Source organism: Candoia aspera, chromosome 7 (genome assembly GCF_035149785.1).
Source record: "Candoia aspera isolate rCanAsp1 chromosome 7, rCanAsp1.hap2, whole genome shotgun sequence".
In the NCBI taxonomy this organism is placed as follows: domain Eukaryota; kingdom Metazoa; phylum Chordata; class Lepidosauria; order Squamata; family Boidae; genus Candoia; species Candoia aspera.
In genome coordinates this window covers 18356155-18381822 of record NC_086159.1, presented here as the reverse complement: position 1 = coordinate 18381822, position 25668 = coordinate 18356155, and the positions used below count along the sequence as shown (strand labels likewise).

The window sequence follows — 25668 nt, the reverse complement described above, 5'->3', positions numbered from 1 at the left end:
AGGGGGTTACTTGTATGCTGTCAGGTTAGAACAAGTTTGTGGAGTGGGCTAGTTCTGGCTATGGCAAAAACTGGATTGAAGGTAACAGCTGAATCTTCCAGGTGACAACAAGGTTTGCTGAAGCAGGATAGAATCCAGGTGTCTCAGTACAGAGAGAAACAGCTGATAATTTGATGCTGGTCACAGTTTGAGACATGTAGAAAAAAGATGAGCAAACCTTAACAAATGTTTCTTGAAATAGTGTTTGTTTTTCTTTTACAAATTGTTCTTGGCAGTTCTAAATAAACCGGAGGTAGTGACAAATAAAGCAACCGGGGCATAATTATCAGGGCTGCAATGCTTAGATGACTAAGGTTGGATCTAACAATCAGGTAGATAAAAATAAATTTCAATTATTTATCAAGTAACATTTTTTGCCAGTATATTTTGTTAATTTTATTTTTATACAAGCTATTTTTAACAGTAAAAGAACCATTCTCCTTTAAGAAAGAGAAATCCCTCTTCAGACTGTAGCTGGTTGCAATGCACCCACATATTAAGTCATTATATATTTGGTTTGGTTTGGCACAGCATGCGTGAACCCAGCCATTGTTAATAAAGAGAAAACCCAGGTGAATCACAGGGGTGGCTTTGGGAGCAGGTTAAATGAGGAAGCTAAGTTCAGCAACATCTAGAGAGTGAAAGGATCCTTACGGTCTACGTATGTTTGAACCTAAACAGTAAAAGCCATAGAATTGTTGCAATTGTTCATCATGGCCAGTCTCTTAGAATAATTATGAGAATAAAAAAGAGAAAAATCGTTCTGCACCTTCAACACTTTAAAAGAAAGATGTAATAAAATGTAGTACTGCAAGGAGTAAAAAAACACTTATTTGGATTTAATAATAGTCCAGTCTGGAGGCTAGACAGATTGCTTGGAGATTTGTTAGAATAATTCATGCTCTGAATCTAGAATTTGTCTGTCACAGAAGACAAGGTATGTTTTGCTAAGTAGATCTCTCAGAAGGATTTTGATTCCTAATAAGCTTGTTAGAACTTGTTCTATGCACCAAAGAACTGTTAAATATTTTGTTTCTATAGCTTTGTTGTATCCATTCATAAGAAATGTACCATAGACAAGCCTGATGACTTTGAGGACAAATATTACCATCATGTCTAATTATTTTTTAAGATTGCTATTTGCTAATAAAAAGCAAATGGAAAGACTGGCCTGATAAACCATATATGAAAGACAATCAAAAATGTCTCAGCAAAGTAAAGAGAAAACTTGTATGTTTATATGATATTGGCAGTTGTAGACTTCAGACTAAACTCTGGAGTTATCAGTGTTAATTGAGAGCTGCTGGGAAAATAGAAGGTCATGCTTGATTTATACAGTATATCAGTTCAGTCCATGGATTATCTTCATAGTTTTCCACAGCCATAAACAGGATCACGTTACCTTATGCAATGGATCTGCAATGGGAGCAACCTTAGGGTTACAAAGCTGGCCCTGTAGCAATTGCAGCTCTGTCTTTCAAAGGAGAACAACTGGGAGTGGGTTCAAAAGGAACCATGGGAGTGGGAACACCACTGATCCCATACCTGTACCTGCTGTTTGATATAGGTAATATGCTTTGCCCAACAGAAAGGTCTATCCTCATAAAATGCTCCATCAAGATAATAAGTATGTGAGGATTTCTTCTTCTTTAAGTCATCCATAGGAATTTTTCTCCCTTGATAGGTAGAAGCATCAGCACCTAGTACCTTCCAAATGGTTGGGAGGTTATGGGAGTTAAATTCAGTGTTTCTAGAGAGTTTCACATCCACTATGGATGACTTAAAGAAGAAGAAAGGCTACAATAATATTAAATCAGCCAACAGTTTATGGAAAAGGGGATCTCCTGTATATAATGACCTCACACAAGAGTGTTATATGAAGGGACAGAGCAAATGCAGTCTGAAGTGTGGTGCTGCTTCACTACATATTGTCTAGAGCAGTGTTTCTCCACCTTGGCAACTTTAAGATGTGTGGAATTCTGGGAGTTGAAGTCCATACAGCTTGAAGTTGCCAAGGTTGAGAAACACTGGCCTAGAGTTCTGGATAGTTTGTGGTTCAGTGTGATGTTGGAACTCAACCATTCATTGAGTCCTTAAAAACCCCACTCACACCCAGATCACATACACTTTGGGTCCTAGCCTTGCCTATTTGCGGAGTGTGGTTCTTTATATGTTTTGCAAAGCCCAATGTGGTCCTTGAGTTGAGAGAAGTTGCACACTCTGTGTAAAGGAGTTATATTCTAAGAACTGTTATGAATGGTCAGTGAATCTTTATCTCTGTTAATTTGAGCTTTAATATCATAGATCTATCATCCTTTGTCAACTTTGCCCATTGAAGATGACATTTAATGACAAAGCAGCTGCTATTCCACTAAAGCTTCTCACAGTAAATGGTGGCCTTTTAAGATGCCACAAGACCAGCTGTTTTTAATCACTGAAGTGCTGTCTGGGTCAGAAGTTAAACAGGTTCAGGTCTGCTTGGATGGGAGATCCCAGAGCTGTAGGATACATTCGAAAACTGGAAAAATATCCCAGAAGAAGAAGGCAATGGCAAACCACTTTCATGTTGCTACCAAGAAAGCTACACAAACATGATCAGGTCAAGCTCGACTTGAAAAAGTGTTTACCTTTGCCTTCCCTCCTTGATTTGATGTGTTTTCATGTTTAATCACCCAGGAATCCAAAAGGAGGGATGACCCTGGAGCATGCACTAAATATATTGCAAATTGAAAATGCCTTGTCCCCTCGGGTTCTTGCAGCAGTTGTTTTTATACAGCATGAGGGCTTTCAGAGAGCAGAAGCCAGAAGGACAGTGAGTTACAATTTTCTTTCTTTCTTCAGATTTTCAATACTTCTTACATGTTACGTCTTGTATGTGGAAATGGTAGGGGAGAATAATGGGCTGAGAGGAATGGGAAAACAGTCTGAATGAAATCCTCTGTGGATATGAACTCATTTACCTCCAGATGAGCCCAGTTTTTCTCAAAGGGTTGCATGCAGAAGGGAAGATAGGAGCAGACATGAAATAAACAAGAAAATTAATTTTCAGGAGCACTCAAACCAAACAGAGAGAAAAGAAGTTTGTTTTGACACCTAGCCAACCTTTGCTATTCTCAGAAAGCTAATCAGTGCTGGATCTAGTTGATAATTGGGACAGAACACTTACCAGAAGGTATCAAAATAATAGGCTAGATTGGAGATTGACAGACAGGTAGACAGACATTTTCTAGAGGAAGTCATTGGCAAACTACTTGTTCCCAAGAACATATAGGAGTCAAACTTGAAGGAGACTTTACCTCTTTATCTGTAAGCACTATCCTCTACATATATGTATTTACTTCAGGGTGGCTTAATTAGTTGATAAGAAGAAAGCCTCCTTAATACTTTCAAAATAAAAAGATGTATTTTTAAGGAGGAGGCAGTATAGTGTGGTGCCTGAGGTAATGGATTTGGATTGGGGAGTTTCAGATCCAAGTACCCACTCAACCACATAGCTCATTAGGTGATTTGGGACCTGTCAGCCTTTCTCATTGTAATCTTCTACCCATGGCTGTGGTGGCAACAGAATAGTATGAGGGAAAGTCTCACATAAAGTGTCTTAAATTCATGAGGAAAAAATGGGCTATAAAAAATAAAATAAGTCTGACCAAGCTTGGTCTTATCACAGAATCAAATGTCAACATTTTACTCTAGTGACTATGAACAATAACAAGAAGAAAGAGTCCATGGCCATCAATTTTGCCACATGCTTTCCTAGAGAGCAATCTATATATTTATCCTGAATGGTAGATATCTGTTGAAGCAAGGTCACCTTTCCTGGTCTGTTGTTCTCTAATATTTTAGAAAATAAACTCCCAGGATCCAGCTATTTAGCCAGCTTGGCTGGGTATTCTCAAGTTGTAATTCCAACAGATCTGGAGGACATCAGATTGGGCTCTTGACAGGCTGAAACTTGCTAAAACTCTTTTGGTTACCAGCTTCCTGCCATAATAGGAGAGGAGATCTAGCTCTCTCTACTGCTCCTTTAAAAATAAAAAATGTCCTCACCTTCCCACAGGGTTTTGGGCTGGAGAATCTTTGCGACACTTTCAGCCCACACCATTCTGTACCTCTTGTTTCAATTCTATATTTGGCACACCAATAGCTTTAAGAGAGTGTTATGAAACTCTTTATACAAGAGCTTAACATTATTTAGGCAGCAATACCCTGTCCTAATAAATCATGAACCACCTTCATATCTCAACAGCTGATAAAGAAAGAGGGAATACTGATCATTGTAAAGTGTTGAGCATTCCCCAAACAAACTATAAAAACAAATGCCCCCTCCTTTCTCTTTATCACCTTTGCACTGAATACGTAGTCACAATAAGTAAACCATCTATGCAGACCATTTATTCTAATCAAATTTAACAAAAGTCTGGTTCAGCCAACTTTTTTTAATTCAGGGCTTCCATACCTTGCTCCCCCCATATTAATTGGACTGTCACAGTAGCTCACTCAGAACTGAAAAGCACCAGATGATGGCTTCAGCAGTCTTGGTCCAGCAAAGAGAACTGGCTGGACAATTGTTAACCTTCGTACTAGTTAATGTTATTGCTGGATGTGTTTTAAAAAAGGTTCTTCTGCTTTTATTTTGTGGTTTTTATTCTATTTTTTTAAAGTATGCATTCCTGTGAGGCTCCTAATAAATGGAAGAATGATTTATAGTTATGTTACCTTACATAAATAAAATAAAATAAAATGGAAATTTGAATGATTCATGTCAGTTGTGTACCCATTTACTTGAAACTTGCCTGTTTGCTGAATTTAGCCTGTTGGTTCTATGTAGATTTAATCATTGCTTGTGGTGGCTAAAATTGGGGAGAATTAGTCCAATATGCTGGAGTAAGCTAAATTGGAGAAAGCTGATCTAATGCTGTTTAAAACCATCTAAGTTGGTGTAGGAGTTACTGTATATTGGGAGCTAGAGTTTTCCAGGACAGAACGGCTGAAAACTGAAATAGCCAACTTGTCATGTCCCCCGTTGCGATGTATACATACATCACAACGGGGAACATGCCTTTCCGATGAAGGGGAAGGGGAAGGAAGGAATCAGGGCTAATCTTATAAGTGCTGAAAGACAAAAACAAATAAAGGACAAAGGAGCATACCTTTGCCCTGATCCAAGAAGCCATCATCCTATCTCCCTGACATCTCTGCATTACCACGGGGGACACACCTGCTCCGGACACAGGAAGAGGACAGAGGCAATCAGCGCTAATCCCCCTGATCGCCCATCGAGACTCCGGGTTCACCATCGGGCAAGACTTCGGGACAATGGGGGATGGGGAAAGATCAGGTCCGCACCGCGGGTATTTACCGGCTACCTCGCACGCCATGTGCTCATTCCCATCTTTCTCAGTGTATACATTCTATTCCTAATAAACCAGAAATCCTTAGCCCCGGCTAGTGAGTCTGTGTGTTTATTGGAATAAGGGCATCCATCACATAAAGACGGGAATCGGAAAAAAAAAATTTCCACTAGCACCATTCCAGAGTTCGTCTGTGAGGGATCCAAGCTGGTGATGGAAAGACTCAACCCACGAAGAGGTGGCTACCAGAGGACCGGCAACGGGTCACCCGACTCCACGGCACAAGCGATTGGTGAGAACCCTATTCCCAGACGGTACAAAGTCCAGGAGGGTTTGGGATCAAGCTCGGAGGAGGAGGGGACCGGGAGGAGCAGGACACTTGAAGCCACCAGAGAGTCGCAGGGTGAGTGGGTCACCCTGGACGAGACACCGGGATCCCTGCCCGGGACGCTTGGGGCGTCTAAGAAGCTGCGGGACCTGCTGTCCTCAACGATCGCAGGAGCTGAGAGAAGGCGCCGGATCGGACGAACCAAGGAGGGCTCCCAGACAGCTGAGCGGCTGAGGATAATGGAGGCGGGGCTGGAGTCAATTGAACAGCTGTTCCTGAGATGGTTGGTGGCGTGGGAATCCCGAGGAAGGGGTGAGGTAGAACCAGGTACCAGAAGTTCATCACCCCCCCTCCCACCCCTGAGACGCGACAGCTGGGGAGAGGAAGGAGATGGCAGGAGGCTGAGGCAGCGCCGGGCAGAGTTCACCTTGCGGAACCCGCCAGGAGGTCATCTTCCCCCCCTCCCACCCTGGAGACGCGACCGCTGGGAAGAGGCTGGAGCCGGCATGAAACGGAGGCAATGCCGCCCGGAGTCCGGCTTGGGGAACTCCCACACCGAGACCGGAGAACCCCAGCAGCCCGAGGTATGCCCAGACGACCAGATGTGGTTTGGAGCCCACCGGGAGCGGGGGTGAAAGACTTCGGGGTCAAATTCGACGGGGACCCAGCAACATTATCCTTCTTCCTGACAAACGCAAAGAACTACATGGAAGAATTTGGGCCATATTTCCACTCGGAAAAGGGCAAAATTAATGCCATTGCGAACAAACTTAAAGGAAGGGCGGCTGACTGGTATGTGCAGCTATGCCAGGCAGATGCCCCAGAGCTCGATGACTTCGACGAGTTCCTCTGGGCACTAGATCTGCACTTCAGAGACCCCTTGGAAAAGGAGAGAGCGAAGAGGTCCCTAAGGGGAATCAGCCAAGGGCGACGATCTGTAGCGGATTATGCCATGGGCTTTAAAGCACTGGCTGGAAAGGTGGTGGACTGGTCGCAGTCTACCCTAATTGAACGTTTCAAAGAGGGCCTGAACTTGGACGTTCTAAGGTGGGCATTATGCAGAGACAACCCAAACACTCTACATGAGTGGATACTGCTGGCCGGTAAGGCAGAAAATGCCCAGGAAACCTTCCTACAAGCCAAGACGGCAGCGCAACAAGCGGCGGCGGTAAAGGGACCCCGAACCACTGCAGGACCGGTGAGGCCAACATCCCAACCCTGGAGAGAGTAGAGGGAGTGACGGTTCACCAAGGGGCAGTGCCTTCGATGCGGGAAAGAGGACCACAAAGCGGCAGCATGCCTGAAAACAAAGGCAGTTGACAGGCCAGGAAAAATGCTGGGCAAACCACCCGCAGCACCCAAAAAGATGCCAGCGGCCAGTGGAGAGATCGGGGCAAAACAACTACCTTACTCCATTGAAGAGGAGGAGAGTGACCAGGAAGAACCGGCGGGAAACGCCAGCCACCTGCCCTGAGAAGCGCCAGAGGGCAGGTGGAGGAGGAGAATGGGCACAGCGACATCTGGGTGAGTGCCAACTGTCCCACCCTGTACGTAAAAGTTAAGCTAAAGTCCATTGAGAAGTCAACTGAAGTCTGGGCCCTAATAGACTCAGGCTGTTCTAGGTGCCTAATGCACCCAGACGTGGTTGCCGATTTAAATCTCCTGTGCTTTCCACTTCAGCACCACATAGTTCTTACACAATTGGATGGTTCGGCAGCGGGAGGGGGCCCGGTCACCCAATTCACCGGAGAAGTGGCGCTGCAGTTAGGCAGCCACCAAGAGAGACTGAAATTTGTCGTGGCACCAGTGGGCCACCCTTTAATCATCTTAGGCATCCTGTGGCTGGTACGAAGGAACCCATATATAAATTGGGAAACCAGGATGATCACGTTTACAGACGGCTTCTACCAAGCACCTACAGGGGACTGAATTCCCCGTGCTGCGGTGGGGAGGGTGGCATCTACAACCACATACCTGGCGGCAGCGGCCCTGGAAGGCTTGCCAGACAGGTACACGGAGTTTGCAGATGTGTTCGGGGAGAAAGAAGCAGACAAACTCCCACCCCACAGAAAGACTGACTGTGCGATAGAACTGGTCCCCAACACACTCTTGCCAAAGCCCAAAATTTACACAATGACCCAGAAAGAACTGGCAGTATTGTGGGAGTTTGTGGACAAGAATTTAGCACGAGGCTTCATCGAGCCCGCAAACTCGCCAGTTGGAGCCCCAGTGTTGTTCAGAGAAAAAAACGATGGGACATTAAGACTCTGTATGGACTACCGTGGATTGAATGCGGCTTCCATATCCAACAAATATCCTTTGCCCCTAATCAAAGACATATTAGCACATCTGGCAAAGGGGAAAATATTCTCTAAACTGGACTTGCAAGAAGCCTATTTTCGCATACGCATATGAGAGAGAGATGAATGGAAGACAGCTTTCAATTGCCCACTGGGATCATTCCAATATAAAGTGTTACCGTTTGGTTTGGCAGGGGCACCAGGGGTATTTATGCAATTGATTAACGAGGTCTTGCACGAACACTTGTTCAAGGCGGTCCTTGTGTATTTAGACGATGTATTGATATATTCTGAGACTGAAGAGGAGCACGAACGCTTGGTTAAGCAGGTGCTCAGGAAACTCCGCAAAGCCGAGCTATTTGCCAAGCTTTCTAAGTGCGAGTTTCATAAATCTCAGATAGATTATCTGGGCTATAGAATCTCTGAGAGGGGCATCGAAATGGACCCTGGGAAAGTCCAGACCATCCTGGCATGGGAGCGCCCGCGCACTAGGAGGCAACTACAAAGTTTTTTAGGATTTACTAATTTTTACAGGGGGTTCATCAAGGGACTAGCGGAAATAGTTTTGCCCCTACACCAAGGGTTTGGGAGACATGCACAAAGCACGAAACCCGGGAGCGCTACTTAACTGGACACCTGAATGCCAAAGGGCTTTTGATCACCTCAAAAGCCTGTTCACAGAAGAACCGGTTCTACAACACCCCGACCCCACCAAGCCCTTTGTAGTCCAAGTGGATGCCTCCGATTTCTCAAGTGGGGCGCTCTTGCTTCAGCGGGATCCAAATGATCAGCTGAAGCCCTGCGTGTACCTCTCCTGCAAGTTCTCCGAAACAGAACAGAGATGGCATGTATGGGAGAAAGAGGCTTTTGCCGTCCAAGCTGCCTTAGAGGCATGGCGACACCTCCTGAAAGGGGCCACTTGCCCCTTTGAGGTCTGGACAGACCACAAAAACCTGGAAGCGCTCAGTACCCCGAAACGCCTCAGCCCCAAGCAGGTTTGCTGGGCTCAGTTTTTCAGCCGCTTTAATTTTAAGCTGAAGTTCATACCAGGAAGAAAGAACTTCTTAGCTGACGCTCTCTCTAGGCGGCCCCAGGATGCCAGTCAGGCATCAGAAATTGTAGGTACTGTGTGGACCGACACACAGCTGGGTTGCCAAGCTGTCACGCACAGCCAAACTGGAACGCAGCACACCCCGGCACAGCCGCCGGCAAGGGGAGGGAGATGCATATCAATTTCATCGCAATTGCAACAGCAGTTCGTACAAGCCTTAAAAACGGATACATGGTTGCAAACCAATAAAAACAATGTTTCTTTTGTAAATGATTTGGCTTGGAAACAAAATAGCTTGTACGTGCCGGAGCAATTGCGAGCAGAGGTTCTGAGCCATTCTCATGATGACAAAACGGCAGGGCATTTTGGCTTTGTGAAAACGCTACATCTGGTAAGGCGACAATTCTGGTGGCCTACGCTTAGGAGGGATGTAAAAGAATATGTCGCTGCTTGCCCTACATGTGCTATGGCCAAGAGAAAAGTGGGGAAGCCCCAGGGACTATTGCAGCCGGTGGCAAGCCCCTCCCGCCCTTGGGAAGAAATCTCAATGGACTTTATCGTAGACTTGCCACCCAGCCAGCGGAAAATGGTCATCTGGGTGGTTAAGGACTACTTTTCGAAACAGGCACATTTTATCCCATGCGCCTCCATTCCCTCCGCTCAACAGCTGGCACACCTCTTTTTAAATCACATCTACAAATTACACGGTACCCCCTCCCGCTTGGTCACAGATAGGGGTACACAATTTACCTCACAATTCTGGAAAGCATTTTTGAAGTTGATTGGCACCAAGCAGGCATTGTCCACTGCTTGGCACCCCCACACGGATGGCTCTACAGAGATCCTTAACTCCACCCTGGAGCAATTTTTGCGCTCCTTCATAAGCTACCAGCAAGATGATTGGGTAGACTTACTCCCCTTTGGTGAGGTGACATATAACAATGCAGTGCACCAGAGCACGGGCTACACCCCCTTCCGGGTAGTCTATGGTCGAGACTTCGTTCCGATCCTGGAGTTGCCACAGCCAGCTGCCCCGCCTTGTTCCCCAGATGACTGGGCAGCTCAGCTAGCCAACGTCTGGTCAATCATTCAGCTGGCTCTCTCCGAAGCCCAAGCAACCTACAAGCGTTATGTGGACAACCACAGGGCTGCGCAGCCAGACTTCAAAGTGGGAGATAAGGTCTACCTCTCCACTAAGTTCATTAAGTCGCTGCAGCCCTCAAAGAAGTTAGCCCCCAAGTTCATTGGCCCTTTTCCAATATGGAAATAATCAACCCAGTAACTTTCAAGTTAGAATTGCCACACAACTTGAAACGCATACACCCGGTGTTCCATTGTGCCTTACTGAAACAGGCTATCTCCTCAAAGTGGCATAACGAAACCCCCCCGCCTCTTCCCATCATGATCGATGGGCAGCAGCACTTTGAAATAAAGGAGGTCCTAGATTCCCGAAGGCTACGGGGCACCCTTCAGTACCTGGTCCACTGGAGACATTTCCCCCACCCTGAGTGGGTGCATGCCCGGGATGTCTCAGCACAATGACTAGTCACACGCTTCCATGCAGCGTATCCTTCCAAACCGGCGCCTTGAAGTTTTTTGGGGGGAGGCAGTATGTCATGTCCCCCATTGCGATGTATACATACATCACAACGGGGAACATGCCTTTCCGATGAAGGGGAAGGGGAAGGAAGGAATCAGGGCTAATCTTATAAGCGCTGAAAGACAAAAACAAATAAAGGACATACCTTTGCCCTGACCCGGGAAGCCATCATCCTATCTCCCTGACATCTCTGCATTACCACAGGGGACACACCTGCTCCAGACACAGGAAGAGGACAGAGGCAATCAGCGCTAATCCCCCTGATCGCCCATCGAGACTCCAGAATCGCCCCCTGATCGCCCATCGAGACTCCGGGTTCACCATCGGGCAAGACTTTGGGACAATGGGGGGTGGGGAAAGATCAGGTCCGCACCACGGGTATTTACCGGCTACCTCGCATGCCATGTGCTCATTCCCGTCTTTCTCAGTGTATGCATTCTATTTCTAATAAACCAGAAATCCTTAGCCCCGGCTAGTGAGTCTGTGTGTTTATTGGAATCACACAACTGCCATCTTGTACAGAATAGGAGAAGCATCAAGTAGGCTGTCCATGAAGCCATGGAAACACTAGAAGGAAAAGGTGCTGAGCTGAAACTCATAGGCATATAAGATGTGGGCTGCAGCAAAATATCAGAAAAACTGTTTGAAGGGACTTCAGTGTACAGTAGAGTCCATCTACTAATTGCACCTTGTTGAGTTTCTAGGAAGTCAGCCAAGAGGAGTTTGACAGCTGGTAATCATAAACTTGTTTTGTGGCAGTGAATTTCATAAGCTAATGATGTGGTATATGATTTTAAAATTAATTTAATAATGAGAGAGCATCCCCACCCTGGTGTTTTCTTAAAATAGTATTCCATATATTGATGCTGGAAAACGCACACAGATTTCATATATGAAGAGTAAGGCACTGTTTTTGTGGAATGGTCTGTGACTTAAATATTCATTTTATGAACTAATGCCACCTTTATTTTGTTAAGCTGGCTAACTCTGATCCAAAACTATTAGACATATTCTTGTCTTTGAACATAAATTAATAATTTCTAATGGCAACCAGCGAGAGCCTCGTGTGGCACAGAGTGGTAGGCGGCAGTATTGCAACTAAAACTCCCCTTGACCTGAGTTCAATCCCAGTGGAAGCTGGATTCTCTCTCAGGTAGCCGGCTCAGGTCAACTCAGCCTTCCATCCTTCTGAGGTCAGTAAAATGAGCACCCAGCTTGCTAGGGAAGGTGACGACTGGGGAAGGCAATGGCAAACCACCCCGCTCTATAGTCTGCCAAGGAAGCATTGCGAAAGCGGCGTCCCCCCAAAGGGTCAGACATGACTTGGTGCTTGCACAGGGGACCTTTCACCTTTCACAATGGCAGCCAGTGGGTTACCTTATGATCTTGCACAAACTAGAGTGTGCATGGAATTATAAGATGCAACATTAATGAAGCCTACAAGAGTAAGAGACATGCAGGTGAAAATAATGGAAGAAGGAGAAACATATTCACAAGAATAAGGGATAGGCAAACTGATACCGGTACAGGTAGTCCTCGCTTACGAACCACTCATTTGGCGACAATTCAAAGTTACGACGGTGCTGAAAAAAATAACATTACAGCCAATTTATGAGCATTTACGACCTTCTCATCTGTCCCTCAGTTGTATGATCACCATTACAGTCACTAAGTGTTGTCCTGTGCCTGACCTGTGTTTTTTTTCTTTTTTTTCCCCCCTTGAAGAGCAGAGAGGTTGGAGAGGAAGGGATTACAAGAGAGTAAGCTGTTTGCTCTTCTACACATCAAAAACAATGTGATTGCACTGCAGTAAGCAGGCACTCAAGCATTCCAAAGGGCAGGAGAGTGATTAGGAGGCAAACAAGAGCCGAAGGTGTGAAGCTGAGTCCAGCAGTCTTGTCTCTTTCCAGTCGGAAAGCACAGTCGCGGTCACATGATTTCCCACTTAGCGACCACTTTGCTTAGTGGCAGAATTGCCAGTCCCAATTAGGGTTGTTAAGTGAAGACTACCAATAAACATTTTGGATTATGGTGCCCAGAAACTCCAGCAAGCATGGCCAATGTTTAAGGGAATTGTAGTAAGCAACATTTTGTTATAATATTTCAGATGGTATTTTTCTTGAAGGAGTTTTGTGACTCAGATAGCAATTTTGTCTTTTAAGAAAACATTTGAGCTGGAAAGTCACCAGTGTAGTATCGTTAACTAGAAACACTGACTTCATCCAACATCCAAAGAATCCTTTGAGACAAAAACTTACCCTTTGAAAATAAACTGTATTCTCTTCACAGGTGTATTTCCTAGGTGGTATTCCCAGACTTTTAGAGCTTCTGAATGTGCCTAATGAGGAAGTGCAGAGGGCAGCATGTGGGGCTTTAAGGAACCTGGTATATGAAGACGATGACAATAAATTGGAAGTGTCCGAGCAGAAAGGCATTTCAACCCTGCTGAGATTATTGCAACAAACCAGAGATGTTGAGACTAAAAAGCAAATTACAGGTAACTAATGAGGAGTAGTTTCATAGTGCATAGAGATTCTAAAATGGATATGCTGTTTTATTACATACACGCAAGTTCTAAATGTTGTGCTGGGTTTAGTATGGGTAGTTCTTCAGTATCTTATAAGGCTTAGGAGAACATCCTTTTGTATCATGACCTATCCATCTCATTTGTCTTTCTAGGGGCTTACTATTTAAAAAAAAAGTATATATAAGTACATAACCTGCAGTGGATTTTATCTTTTCAAAAGAAAGGTATCGTCTGAATCCAGCCAATGCACATATATCTTGTGTATTTTGTTCTGCAAACCTAACCATAGTTATTTGGAAGTAGACCCTTTTTGAAATTAGTGGGGTGGAGTTCCAAAATATATGCTTAGGATCAGTCCATTAAGTGAATAGAATTTTAATTCCAGTGCTAATGTCCCTCTTAGTATTAATTTTTTTAGATCAAGGAAACCTGAGACCATATGCAGGTTGCTATGTTGATGGAAAGTAGAACAGCTATACCAGTTCCTCCTGCCAAACCTATTCCAGTCTGCCTTCTAGATGTGCAGGGGCTGTAGTTCCTATGGTCTTTGGCCATCCTAGCTAGTAATTCTGGGAGTTCATATACTGCATCTGGAAATAATAATGTGCTTCCCTCTGGCAGTCTGCTGAACTGGGTGGAATTGGTTGGGAGAGGGAAGAAGATGTCAGAGAAAGTGTTGGACTGTCGCTTTTGGTTGTGGCTCTGCACACTGCTGATTTCAGCCCCATCCACCATTGGGATGTGTTTTCAGGGGAAAAAAATAGCCCAAGAGAAGGACCACAATGAAAACAGAAAGGTCTCATTATTGGCAGACTAACAACAGCCTTCCCGGAAACTGCATTTCTTCTTTTGAAGCTAAACCCAGCATAAGGCTAGAAGAACAATGCCCTTACATGCCTTAGCCATCAACCACAGACAATGAAAAAGCATCCCATGACTGGGTAACGTCATGGCTTTGCAATGCAGTGATAAAAAGCAGAGGAAAATGTTCAAGCAGACTCTCCCACTCTCTGGAATGATGACAAGCTGTCTTCAAATTAATCACGGCTGCAAATTAGGCAGCCTGTGATGGTGGGGGGTGGGCAGAAAATTGTAGAAAGGTTGATAGCATGACTGTTTGATCAACACCTCTCCAGATTATGTAGTTCCTATGTCACTGCTCAGGAATGTTTGGAGACTGGCAGCACATGATACAAATCCTGTAAGATATTTCTGTTTTGCATTCTAGCCATTAGAGATGCTTTTTAGTCATATTAAAATCTTTCGTTAGCTGGTGGAAAGAAGTCTCTTTTTATCAGAGACTCTGCATTTTAGAGGTTTAGAAGTAGAGTTAAAATCTTGCACAATAGAAGTGTTAAAATACAATGGTTTTTTATTCCCAGTTATCTAAATAGTCTCCAGTTTTTCTGGTTAAATTTCCTTCTCTGAGCTGTGGTTTGTTTCTCTTATCAATATTTCTTAATTGTTTATTCCAGGGTATTGTATCTCTATAGTGTTACATAAGAACATGAGGAAAGTCTTGTACAATTATTACAGGGTCCTCTAGTCCACCATTCTGTTTCCTATTATGGTCAACTAGACATCTAAGGAAGTTTCTGTTTTTATGGTTGCTGGAATCCATTCTATGGTGCACATTTTTGTGCCCTTTCCCCCTAATCTAGGCATTTTCTGTGTATTTTTCCTAACTTGCATTGTTGCACATACTGTATGTTTATGAATTGCACTGCAAACTTTAAGAAGTGTAGATTTCAGCATACGATGACACAGACTCAGGAAGTGTGAGTAGGGTATGGTTGCATGAACCAGCCTCATTTATCCCACCATATTTAATCTAGGGGAAATATTTTCAAATCCAGAGTAAAGAAAATTTGATTTTCTTTGGATATTTAACCGATAAGATTACCGATTTAAACATCTTTCCTAAGTTCATATAACTTTGTAAGAACTGGCTGCATTTGCTGTTCCATCAACAGCTCATGCTTTATCACAGAGGTTGAAAGTCTCCTGAAAAAGATCCCTGGAAGAATAAGTGCCAGAGTGATAGAAACTGAAAATCTCTTTATATTATGGGGTAAACATGGTAGTGACAGAGAGCAGGAAAGCTCAGGCAGCCAAAACTAGCTTTTGAAGGTAGCCAAAAAAGCATTTGGGGAGCGTCTAACCTCCATTTAGTCTTGTCTCATAGAACATCTAAGAAATGAAAGAAAATTCTTCTGCAGGAAGGATTATAGGCCAGACAGGCAGGCAGACCTGTCATGAGGAGAACTTGGAAGCATGGAAAGCAACCACAGCTCTCTTGCACTAAGATTCTACCAAGTTGACACTTTCCATCATTAATTTATCTATTTGCATTTCAAATTTAGTCACCGCCCATCTCACTCAAAGAGCGACTCATGGACATACATGTCCAGCACAGCTATTTCCAAGGGCCCATTCAGCTCAGTGCATATTAAGATTTTACTGTTTCATTTTTTTTTTCTAAAAGATTCCCAGATTGGCTCTTTCCTCTGTTTCTTTATTTCAGAAATGCTTGTCCTTTTTTTTTTTAAGCTTCTCCTCCAGAGGAGAATAGGTGTGGCAATAATGCGCAAACCCTACATACTGCTTGTCTCCTCCCCTACTAACATGACAATACAACTACTATATTGGCAGGTTACAAAAGGATGATTATTTATGAGCCAAGAATGAAAAGTACTGTGCAGAGATTTAAATGCCATCTGCACTGAACTAAGATTTAAAAGATATGCAATATTTTGGAATTCAGAGCAGTAAGCTGAACAATTGTTCTCTTTGTAGAACAGATCCAGTATCCATGTGATACATTGTCAGATGATACTTACAATACCTCTTTTTTAAAAAATGGGAAGATGACGCCTTTCAGTTCTTACAGTCAATTTTTACAGATTCATCGAATTCCAGATTAGATCCAGACTTCCCTTCCCTGGGCACTCTTTTAATCCAAATCATTAAATCACCAGGCTACTTTTTTTAGTACCTTTTACACATGAAGGAGGAAGGTGACCACATTGTTAATAAATTCCTCATAACCCCAAAAGTAAGTTTGCTTTTATCACAGTGCTAGCAAACATTCAGCACTATGACTGGTAGATTGATTATTGCAGCTCCTCCCAGAGAATGATTATTTCAGGAAGGACTCCAGAAGGGAGTGCCTCGTGTCTGCGTGCTTTGTTTGCAAAAGCCCACATGTCTACATCTTGCAGAGAGTTCCTGTTGAGAAGATAGAGGCCAGCTGACAAAAGCAGAGAAGAGCCCTCTGCTGCAGCAGTTTTTTCCTCCTGTGCTGTTTTATTTTATCCCCTATAAATTAATAGCCACCATTCACTTCTATAAAATAAAATGACATCCATGAGATGAGGACTTACCTTAGTGACCACCAGGGTCGCAACTAGGGTCTGTGTCACCCAGGGCAAACATGGATTCCGCGCCCATTTTGGTGCCCCCCCGCACTCATTTTGGTGCCCCCCCCCAGTGCGGCGCCCGGGGCACATGCCCTGGTTGCCCCTCCCAGTTGTGCCCCGGGCGCCGCACTGGGGGGGCACCAAAATGAGTGCGGGGGGGCGCCAAAATGGGCGCGGAATCCATGTTTGCCCCGGGTGACACAGACCCTAGTTGCGACCCTGGTGGTCACTAAGGTAAGTCCTCATCTCATGGATGTCATTTTATTTTATAGAAGTGAATGGTGGCTATTAATTTATAGGGGATAAAATAAAACAGCACAGGAGGAAAAAACTGCTGCAGCAGAGGGCTCTTCTCTGCTTTTGTCAGCTGGCCTCTATCTTCTCAACAGGAACTCTCTGCAAGATGTAGACATGTGGTTGCCCCTCCCAGTTGTGGCCCTGGTGACCACAGCTTCTAAGATCTGAGCCTACTCCTATCTGCATGCAGCCCTAGATTTGACAGTTACAGTAATGTCCCCCTGCTGCTTTCTGCTTCTAACTTGGGCTACATTTTGGTAAAATTTTAGGAATTGGCTTCCAGCTCCTATCTGGCTGGGCTCTTGTGCAACTAAAGCTAGCACAGAAGTTTTATTAAGGAAAAAAAACCACTCTTTTATTTGAACTTCTTCAGAAATATAAGCACTCTAACTTAACTATGAATTTAAGCAGGGCACTGACAATGCCTTTAGTAATACACTGATTCCATTCAGGTCTCAGTGAAATAAATAAAATGCAAATTCTCCGTTCCAGGGGAAGAAACTTCAGCATTCCTGAGGTTAGTGAACAACAACTCTCAGTAGCCCAAACCAGCATGGCCAATGGTGAGGGATGATGGGAGTTTTAGTTCAGGCACAGCTAAATGATTTTCCACCTCTGCTGTAACAATGAGCGAGAGAGCTACCAATCTAAAAGACTTACATATAGTATACAATGATGTTCATGTAGGCTTCCTGCATCTGCCATAGATAATAGCATGAAAAGTAGAAGTTCAAATGGTGAAGCCTTGATGGAGAAAACTACATATATTAACTTTATATTTATCATCCAGATATTGGCAAAACTTCTGCTGGAGGAGTTCTTTATATACCTAACATGTCCTTGCACTGCATGATTAAGGTGATATGAAACATTTGGGTGAAGTAGGTCTATGATCCAGAATTCAGTGGATCCCATTAATCTGTTCATTATCTATCTGACAAAGCCCTAAGAATGAAGAGCAAGTTTGTCATCCTGTTCCTTTAATGGCCTTTGTAGGTTTACTGTGGAATCTCTCCTCCAACGACAAGCTGAAAAAATTATTGATTTGGGAAACCTTGAAGCCATTGACAGAAATTGTCCTCATTCCTTACACGGGATGGCCAGATAGAGATTATCCAAAATCAAGGATCATTCCTGACCCTGATGTCTTCTACAATGCTACAGGATGCCTAAGGTGAGCTGTGCACTGTGAATGCCTTGTTATCCAAGTAAAGCTTGTTTTTTTAAGCTGTTAACAAGACAACAGAGCATGTGGCTGAGTCTTGCAGAATGCATTGCTCAGATATATCCCAGAAGGTTAAAATGAGGGAGGTAGTGGGTTTATATACTGTCTGTGTTGGAAACCTGTGAATGAAATATCCTACATGCAATAATTTTGCATAAGACAGCCTGTGAAATATGATTAGCAGGTTTTTCACTGTCTTGCATCTGTGCCATCAACAGTAATTTGACACAGCAATTCATGCAGGGAAAATAGTTCCATTCAATCCCCCCACTGGGGAAAAAGAGCATTCTTTTCTCATTATCTAAAAATTTATCCATTGAAATCTGTATCCTTTTTGAAATTTTAGTTATTAATATCTCAGACCAGTTATCAAAAAACTCTTTAAGATAAGAAAAGTTATAGCCAGATTAGCCATTTTAACTCTTTGCTGCCTGACCTTTTAGTTCCCTCTAGTGTCCACCTGCAACCTTCATCAAGCCTCAGTTCCTAATATGGGTTAGATTAGGTTCCATTTCAGTTGTTTCCCACGCGTATATTATTTAATTATATACTTGTTTTTCAAATCTTGCAGCAAAAATAGCCAATATTCCTGATCATCCAATCTGTTTAAAACTTTCTTAAATCAAATTTTCTTTTTTTGCTTTTTTTGCTTTTTGCCAATTGTATATTATTTTAAATACTTAAGTCTCTATTTGAGAATTCTTAAATCCAGAAAAGAAGGCAAAACTCACCAGGTGTCAAATTAAGTCCGCCATTTTGAAGGTCTCCAATATCCATATAGTTGTGAAATTGAACATTTCTGAAAGTGATTACGAAGTGAGTTTGGCTGTCTTAGTGTCCTTATTAAAGGCTCTGCTGCTGCTGAGAGCCAAGTTGTCATTTCCCTCAGCTCCTGGTACTCAGACCTGCGGAAGACCACTTTTTTGTGGTCCCCTGGTGAGGAGGGGCACTCATGGACAATCTCCCCATTCTCTCCTTCTCCGGAGAACTTCAGAGGACTAGTCTTTCATTCTACCCAGCAGTCGTCATCTCCGCTTATTCACAGAGATGTCTTCAGTCAGCCATGACTCACAGTAGAAGTCCCAGGAAAACTTAGTTTTATGAACTTAGATAAAATAAGTGAGCTTTGTTTATGATGGTGAAATAGTTATGACCACCAATCCTAATTACTGGGAATTAAATAGTAACCTTGACACCACTGAGCTTTGCAAAACCAGGAACTACTTTTCACTTATTACTGGATATTTAAAGTACTGCTGCTCCAATATAGCCAGGTCAGGCTCAAAAGGATTTCCTACAATTTGAGAGGTACTTTGCAGATTTCTCCTTCGCTTCTGTTACTGTTTTTCTATTGCACTAAAAACTCACAGCAGATCAAAAGGTTCAGTGAAAAGCATAGAAAAAGGGAGGACCTTTAGATCACGGATTGAGAACATGGCATCTGCAATACCCATAGATAGCATCAGCAGTCTACAAAAAAAAAATTTTTTTTCCAACAAGGAAAAGATCTGGGATGTCAGATTTTGAATAATTTTTAGAAGCTGAGAGGGTGCCCAAACAATTGTGTGAAAGTCTGCAATGAAGTTTGGCCCCTGAAAAGTTTTGATCTACAGGAGGCATTGATTTAGCACATTGCTTTGTGGTGTGGGGTCACACCTGCAACTCTAACTCCATAAAACAAATGATGAATAAGGTAAAACAGATTGTGTGTGTTCAAAATGGCTAATCTTTGTTTTGTATCATACAATGCTTGCCTTTACAGTCTCTAGCAAGTATATCTCCACTTCCCATAAATTATATAATTGACAGAGAATTAATGGGAATAATACATAATATGATTACAACAGTTCAGAACAATTCATTTCAGAAATAAAATTAATTTGAATGATCCTGCCTTGCCAAACAGCATAAATCACTGACAGTAGAACCCACACTATGAACCAGCCTTCTGCATACTGAGCTGCAAGCTGGGGATTCTAGGAACTAAACTTATCCTGAAGACAGTAGGCTAGGGAAGCTGCTAGAAATCCTGAAGGATAACAGTAATACAATGAAGAATATGTTGGGTTGGATCCAATAGTGACCTTCCAATTGCCAAAGATCTGATAGACCTGAAATGTGTATTTCATTTTTTCTTGCTGCTTCTTTTTGTCTGTCTGTCTACGATGAGGAAGCAACAGAGACCAGGGGAAGGTGGGGCTGAAGAGACTGGACTTGGGGATCCATGGCCATTAGCCTTGATGACAGAGTGACTGCCTCTGAAGGCCATCTGCTGGGAAGACTAGTGGGCTTCCTTGTGCAATTAGCTGGCCACTGTAAGAATGGACCACTGGAGTAGATGGGGCAGAGGTCCATTCCAGCAGGGCACTGCTTATGTTCTAATTACTGAATAGCAAAAATTTCTTGCAACATCAAAAGGATCTATTCATATAACTTTAAAATCAGGAATGCTTCTTGGAGTAGTATAGTAAATATACAACACTGCATAGTCATTGGATTATTCCAGAAAGCTTTGTGTGACATTGTCATCTTCACAGACAGCTTCTTTCCCTGCAGGACTTTTTCTTATGTTCCAATAGAAGAGAAGATCTGTAGCTCAGGGTTGAACTGCGGAGTCCTTGGTGCTCTCTGAACTTCGTTGTTTGCTTGCAGACATTTCATTACCCAACTATGTAACATCAGTGCTTTTTTTTCTTCTGTCTTAGAATGACTCTATGGATATGCTTCTCTGTGTAGAGAAAAAGAACAAGTTATAGCAAGGCCACTGACAGGGTACATGGGAAAATGATTTGCCTAAGTGCTTGCACATCTGCCAGATTACACACCCCTAATTTGTTTTCTCCTTTTTTAATGCTTGATTGGCTTGGGTGCTTGTGGTCTGTAGCCTGCAGCCTATAATATAGAAAGAAAGATGTATTTTTTACTGTGTGATTCTTTCTACATAATACTAGTCTGGTACTTTTGGTAGCATTTTAGCACTTTCAGGAGAATTAGGGCTGAGAGAAATTATTGATTCTTGTGGTGCTTTGAGGGAAGCAAAAAAGGGTGAGTAAAGACTTGCTTCATTGTGGAGCATGAAGATAAAATCTGAAGAATTTTTGACGGGGCCCGGTAAGAGAAGATAACGTTTTACAGTTGCTCTCCTTTTTTCAGGTTCTTACATTATGCCAGGCTATGATTTATTGTTTATTGAATGAACCACAGCTGAATTTGACACATTATGCTTAATGATACCATATTTCACAAATTATACTGACTGATTTTACATAATATACTAAGCAAGACTCAAGCAAAATCTCTCTCACTCTTTTAACTAAGTTTTGCCATTGCTCCAAATATAAGGGCAGCTATAATAAATAATTGTCACCATTTCTGTAAAATACACCAGTGGAAAAGACAGGCCATGCTCAAGTATTGTTTCAAGGGACGTTGCAACAGGCAGGGGCACTGGTTAGAGGAAAAAGACATCGGCCCCAAAGTCAGCAATATTTAAGAATAGGGCTTACTTAAGAGCATGCTGTCTTTGGGGACCCAAAAATGAGTTCATCTTTGATGGTTGAATGGTATTGGGACAAAAACTAATCTGATTGAAATGAGATTTAAATTTAATTAATGCAGTTCCTGTGATTTCCATCTGTGTAGTTAATAATTTTCCCCTTCTGTCACTTTAATATGTCCCTTTTGCCAGAATGACCTATGAATGATGAAAAGGGGAAGGTTTTACCAACACTGAGTTAAATATTATGGGCAAGCTTAAATTTTGCTGCCTGAGAAAGAGCAAGATCACTTCTCCCGACATGTGCATGCTTGTGTATACAGAGAGAGAGAGAGTCTCCACACAGAAAAATTGAGTAGACTGGCAACTCAAACTTTTCAGTGCTGGTACCAGGACAGCATCCTTCACAGCATCTGAGGACAGCTGGGAAGCTAAGGAGATACAGGGCAGGCTCTTTTCAGTGTCTTAACCTCTTTGCCTGAGGCAGGTGCCTTGATCAGGTTAAGGCAGGGCCAACCCTCCACGCTCCCTCACTCCCCTTCTTTGGTGCTTAAAGAGATAAAAAATAAACAAGGTAAAGGTAAAGGTTTCCCTTGACGTAAAGTCCAGTCGAATCCGACTCTAGGGGGCGGTGCTCATCTCCGTTTCTAAGCCTTGGAGCCAGCGTTGTCATAGACACTTCCGGGTCATGTGGCCAGCATGACGACTCGGAACGCCGTTACCTTCCCGCCAAAGCGGTACCTATTGATCTACTCACATTGGCATGTTTTCGAACTGCTAGGTGAGCAGGAGCTGGGACGAGCAACGGGAGCTCACCCCGCCGCGCGGTTTCGAACCGCCGACCTTCCGATCGACAGCTCAGCGGTTTAACCCGCAGCGCCACCGGAGACATGAAAACTTGTGCTTTCTTTGGAATTTCCTGATGGAAGTGGTTTCTTCATGTTGCTTCATCATAAAGCTGGCCTTGTTTATAGCACTTGCACGTCAAAGGTCCCAGGTTTAGCACCTGTAGTTAAAAGCATATCATTGCTGGGAGGGGAGGGAAAAATCCTTTTGTTTGAGATTGTGTAATGGTATATGAGAAAGACCCTGGGAGACTGGGCAAAGAGACACTGCCAAGGAAACAGTCAGATAAGAGACAGCATAGCCTGCAGCTGGATAGTGGGCAGGGCAAGAGGCTCAGAAGAGACTCCCCCTAGTTTCTTGGATTGTAAAGGAGAGGGCAGGAGATCTGTACTTTCAGACTTGCAAGATTCTGCTAATAGAGCTTTACAATAAAGTAGAATTAGCTCATCTGGTTGTGATTCCTATCTGGTTTACCCTGCAAGGCCAACAGATTGTTAGATGTGCTACATGGAAGCTAGCATAAGATAATTCATACAAGATAGATATAGGCATATGCCATTCATTGTGTATAACCTTTACCTAAGCTTTAAATGATGTCATTAAATAATAAAGGCACTTTCACTTGGTTGTTTGGCAACAAGCATGTCCCTTTTGATTTATCTTGACAGGTTTCCTGAGAGCATATTGTCACGGTTATTTTTCCCATTAGCTATAGCTGAAACTTCATTATCAACAGTCCAATTTCTGACAGTAGCTTGAACAGGATTCTATTGACTATTATCATTTCTATAGACTGTTATCATATTAATGTTCTTCTGTCTGTAGCAAAAATAAAGTTTCAGAATAAATAAGTTAGCAGTCCTTAATTCTGGGGTCAGGACACATGGGCATATTTAATCTGAGCAAACACTTTACAATGGTTTTCTAATCCTTAAAATAGGTTTCCCCAACTTTCTGGATTTCAATCTCCATAATCCCCTTCCGCATGTCCTGGTTTCTGAGTTAAGGTCTAGAATGAGGATTTTGAATGTATTCTTAATTATTACATATGCAGAATTAAGGCATGGTGACTATTCAGTGACCAAGGAGTAAAATATTTTGCTTTTTTTGTTGCCCATGGACCTATCACCCATTCAGATTGGCTTTTTATTTACCCTCTTGGCTGTCAAGAAAGTAATATCTATATGCCTTCCCTTGAGATACTACGTTTTGAAAGGACATCATACCCAATCAGGGTTGTCCAGGACAAAGCATTTATTGAGTTTGTTCCTTGCAGCTAGGACTTATCTCTTATTAAATGTCCATAGCAGTAAAAGACTCTCAGCATTGCTCCAAGTGGGCCTCAGAACTTCCTATCAGATGTAGACAAATGTCTTGCAATTGCATATTTTTAATAGTAATTTGGAGGGGGGGAGGGTTAACATAAAATGAGATTGTTTCTTTCAAGCAGAAGATCATCATCCTCTGCTATGTTCCACCTCCACATTCTGCCCTTTGTAGACAGGCTGGTCTTGGGGATTTTCAGCCCCCTCAAGTGGGGAGCTAGGATAGAAAGCCTGAAAGATCTTGTCCAGACTGTCCTTCTACACAGGATTGGTCATCCTGATTAGCATGGCTTGTCTAGAACAAGTAAAAGCTGTAAAAGCTGTCTACTTTTAGAACCTTTTATGGTCTGATCCTGGGACTTGAACCAGGGTCTGATCCTTGGAAACATGGGCTGTATTTCTGAATGGTAACCCCTCTTTTGCTTACCTAAATTAAATCGTGATTAATCATGATTAGCTCAGGTCTCACTTACCGTATTTCACAGATGCACAACCTCAGTTGTCAGGGCTGCATGCCCCAGAGAAAGAAAACTTTAACACTTTGCTTCCATCTAAGATTTTTGCAGCCCAGGTATGATGGCTATAGATCAGTGTTTAGCAACTTTAAGATGTGTGGACTTCAACTCCCAGAATTCCCCTGCCAGCAATTCTGGGAGTTGACATCCACACATCTTAAAATTGCTAAGGTTGAGAAACTGCTATAGATAGTAGCACCCCCCAAAGCCTGTTAACATATTATAGGATAAAAAACATTGCTACCCCAAGGGCAAAATAATTAAATGCATGAGTAAAGAGTAATTTAAGTGCCCACTGCTTTACAAATGTAGCCTCTGACATACCACTCAAAAGCTACGTGCAGCCCTTGGCCTCCAGATATTAACTTCCTTCAGCACTTAATCCAGCACATTACTCAATGTAAAGGCTGTTTATTACATTATTTCAAGCAATAGTAACATGAACAAGCAATCATTAGGCTGCTAATTAAGCCTACTGAAAGTGCAGTATGTTGATCTTCCATTTGTTTCACTTCTTGAGAGTAATAATAAAACACATCTTCCTAAAATATTTCAGTGCCAACTACATCCTTGATGTTGTCTCTTTATATGGCATGTGTGTTTATTACAGCTCAGTAGACAGGACTGACTTCCCATAAGACTTCCCATTACGTTGTGAATGCTAATGGCTCTGATTTTCCATGTGACATGAATTATTCAATTTACAAGAGTTTGTTTCGTTTTCTTTTTGTTCTTTGTTTTTTGCGAGGTAGGATGCTGTATTCTCTACATGGCTGTCAAACAAGCAGCTTGATATAAATCCTGTTCTTCCTCTGTTGTGCAAATGTTGCATCTCAGTTCTGCAGCCAACAATTTCTTAGTACTAGGACACATTAGAAGTTGCAGGCCACCTTTCAGCTGGTCAGTTGGGTCACACTTGGAAGATTTTGCAAACATTCAAGGCCGATTCTTCATCTTAGAAATGAGTTAAGTATTCTATCCTTATGATAGCTATACTGTATATATTAGTAGATTTAACATTCCAGTGCAACCTTCAGTCATTCTTCACCTTTAAAGAAAAAAGAAGCAGCAACAGATACTATGGAAATCATGAAAGAGATATCAGTGACATCACAGATATCAACCAATAGGGTATTCTTCATACATGGTATTTTCCCATTAAAGTTGAATCGCTCAAAAAACCTCAGCTTCTACAAACCACTGTTTTTTAGATAAATAACACTTTGTAGAGCAATGGGTCAGTATTAGACTGCGGCATCATTTTTAGCTAGTTTTTTACCTTTCTTCATACTTCATACTTCATACAGGGACGCAGTGGCACTGCGGGTTAAACCGCTGAGCTGCTGAGC

At 42.8% G+C, this 25668-nt stretch overlaps 1 protein-coding gene and 1 long non-coding RNA gene across 2 annotated transcripts in view; both read left to right on the top strand.

The window, feature by feature from the left end:
• The window catches only part of PKP2 (plakophilin 2), a 61060-nt gene that overhangs the window by 20194 nt on the left and 15198 nt on the right, over positions 1-25668 (top strand). The window contains exons 4-6 of the mRNA XM_063309455.1: positions 2716-2851; positions 12959-13166; positions 17909-18086. Coding sequence (XP_063165525.1) covers positions 2716-2851; positions 12959-13166; positions 17909-18086 — 522 coding nt within the window. The remainder of the gene's footprint in view (positions 1-2715; positions 2852-12958; positions 13167-17908; positions 18087-25668) is intronic.
• LOC134501594 (uncharacterized) lies at positions 14298-15464 on the top strand. Its single transcript, XR_010068364.1, has 2 exons — positions 14298-14634; positions 14709-15464. It is a non-coding gene; the product is annotated as an uncharacterized LOC134501594 (long non-coding RNA).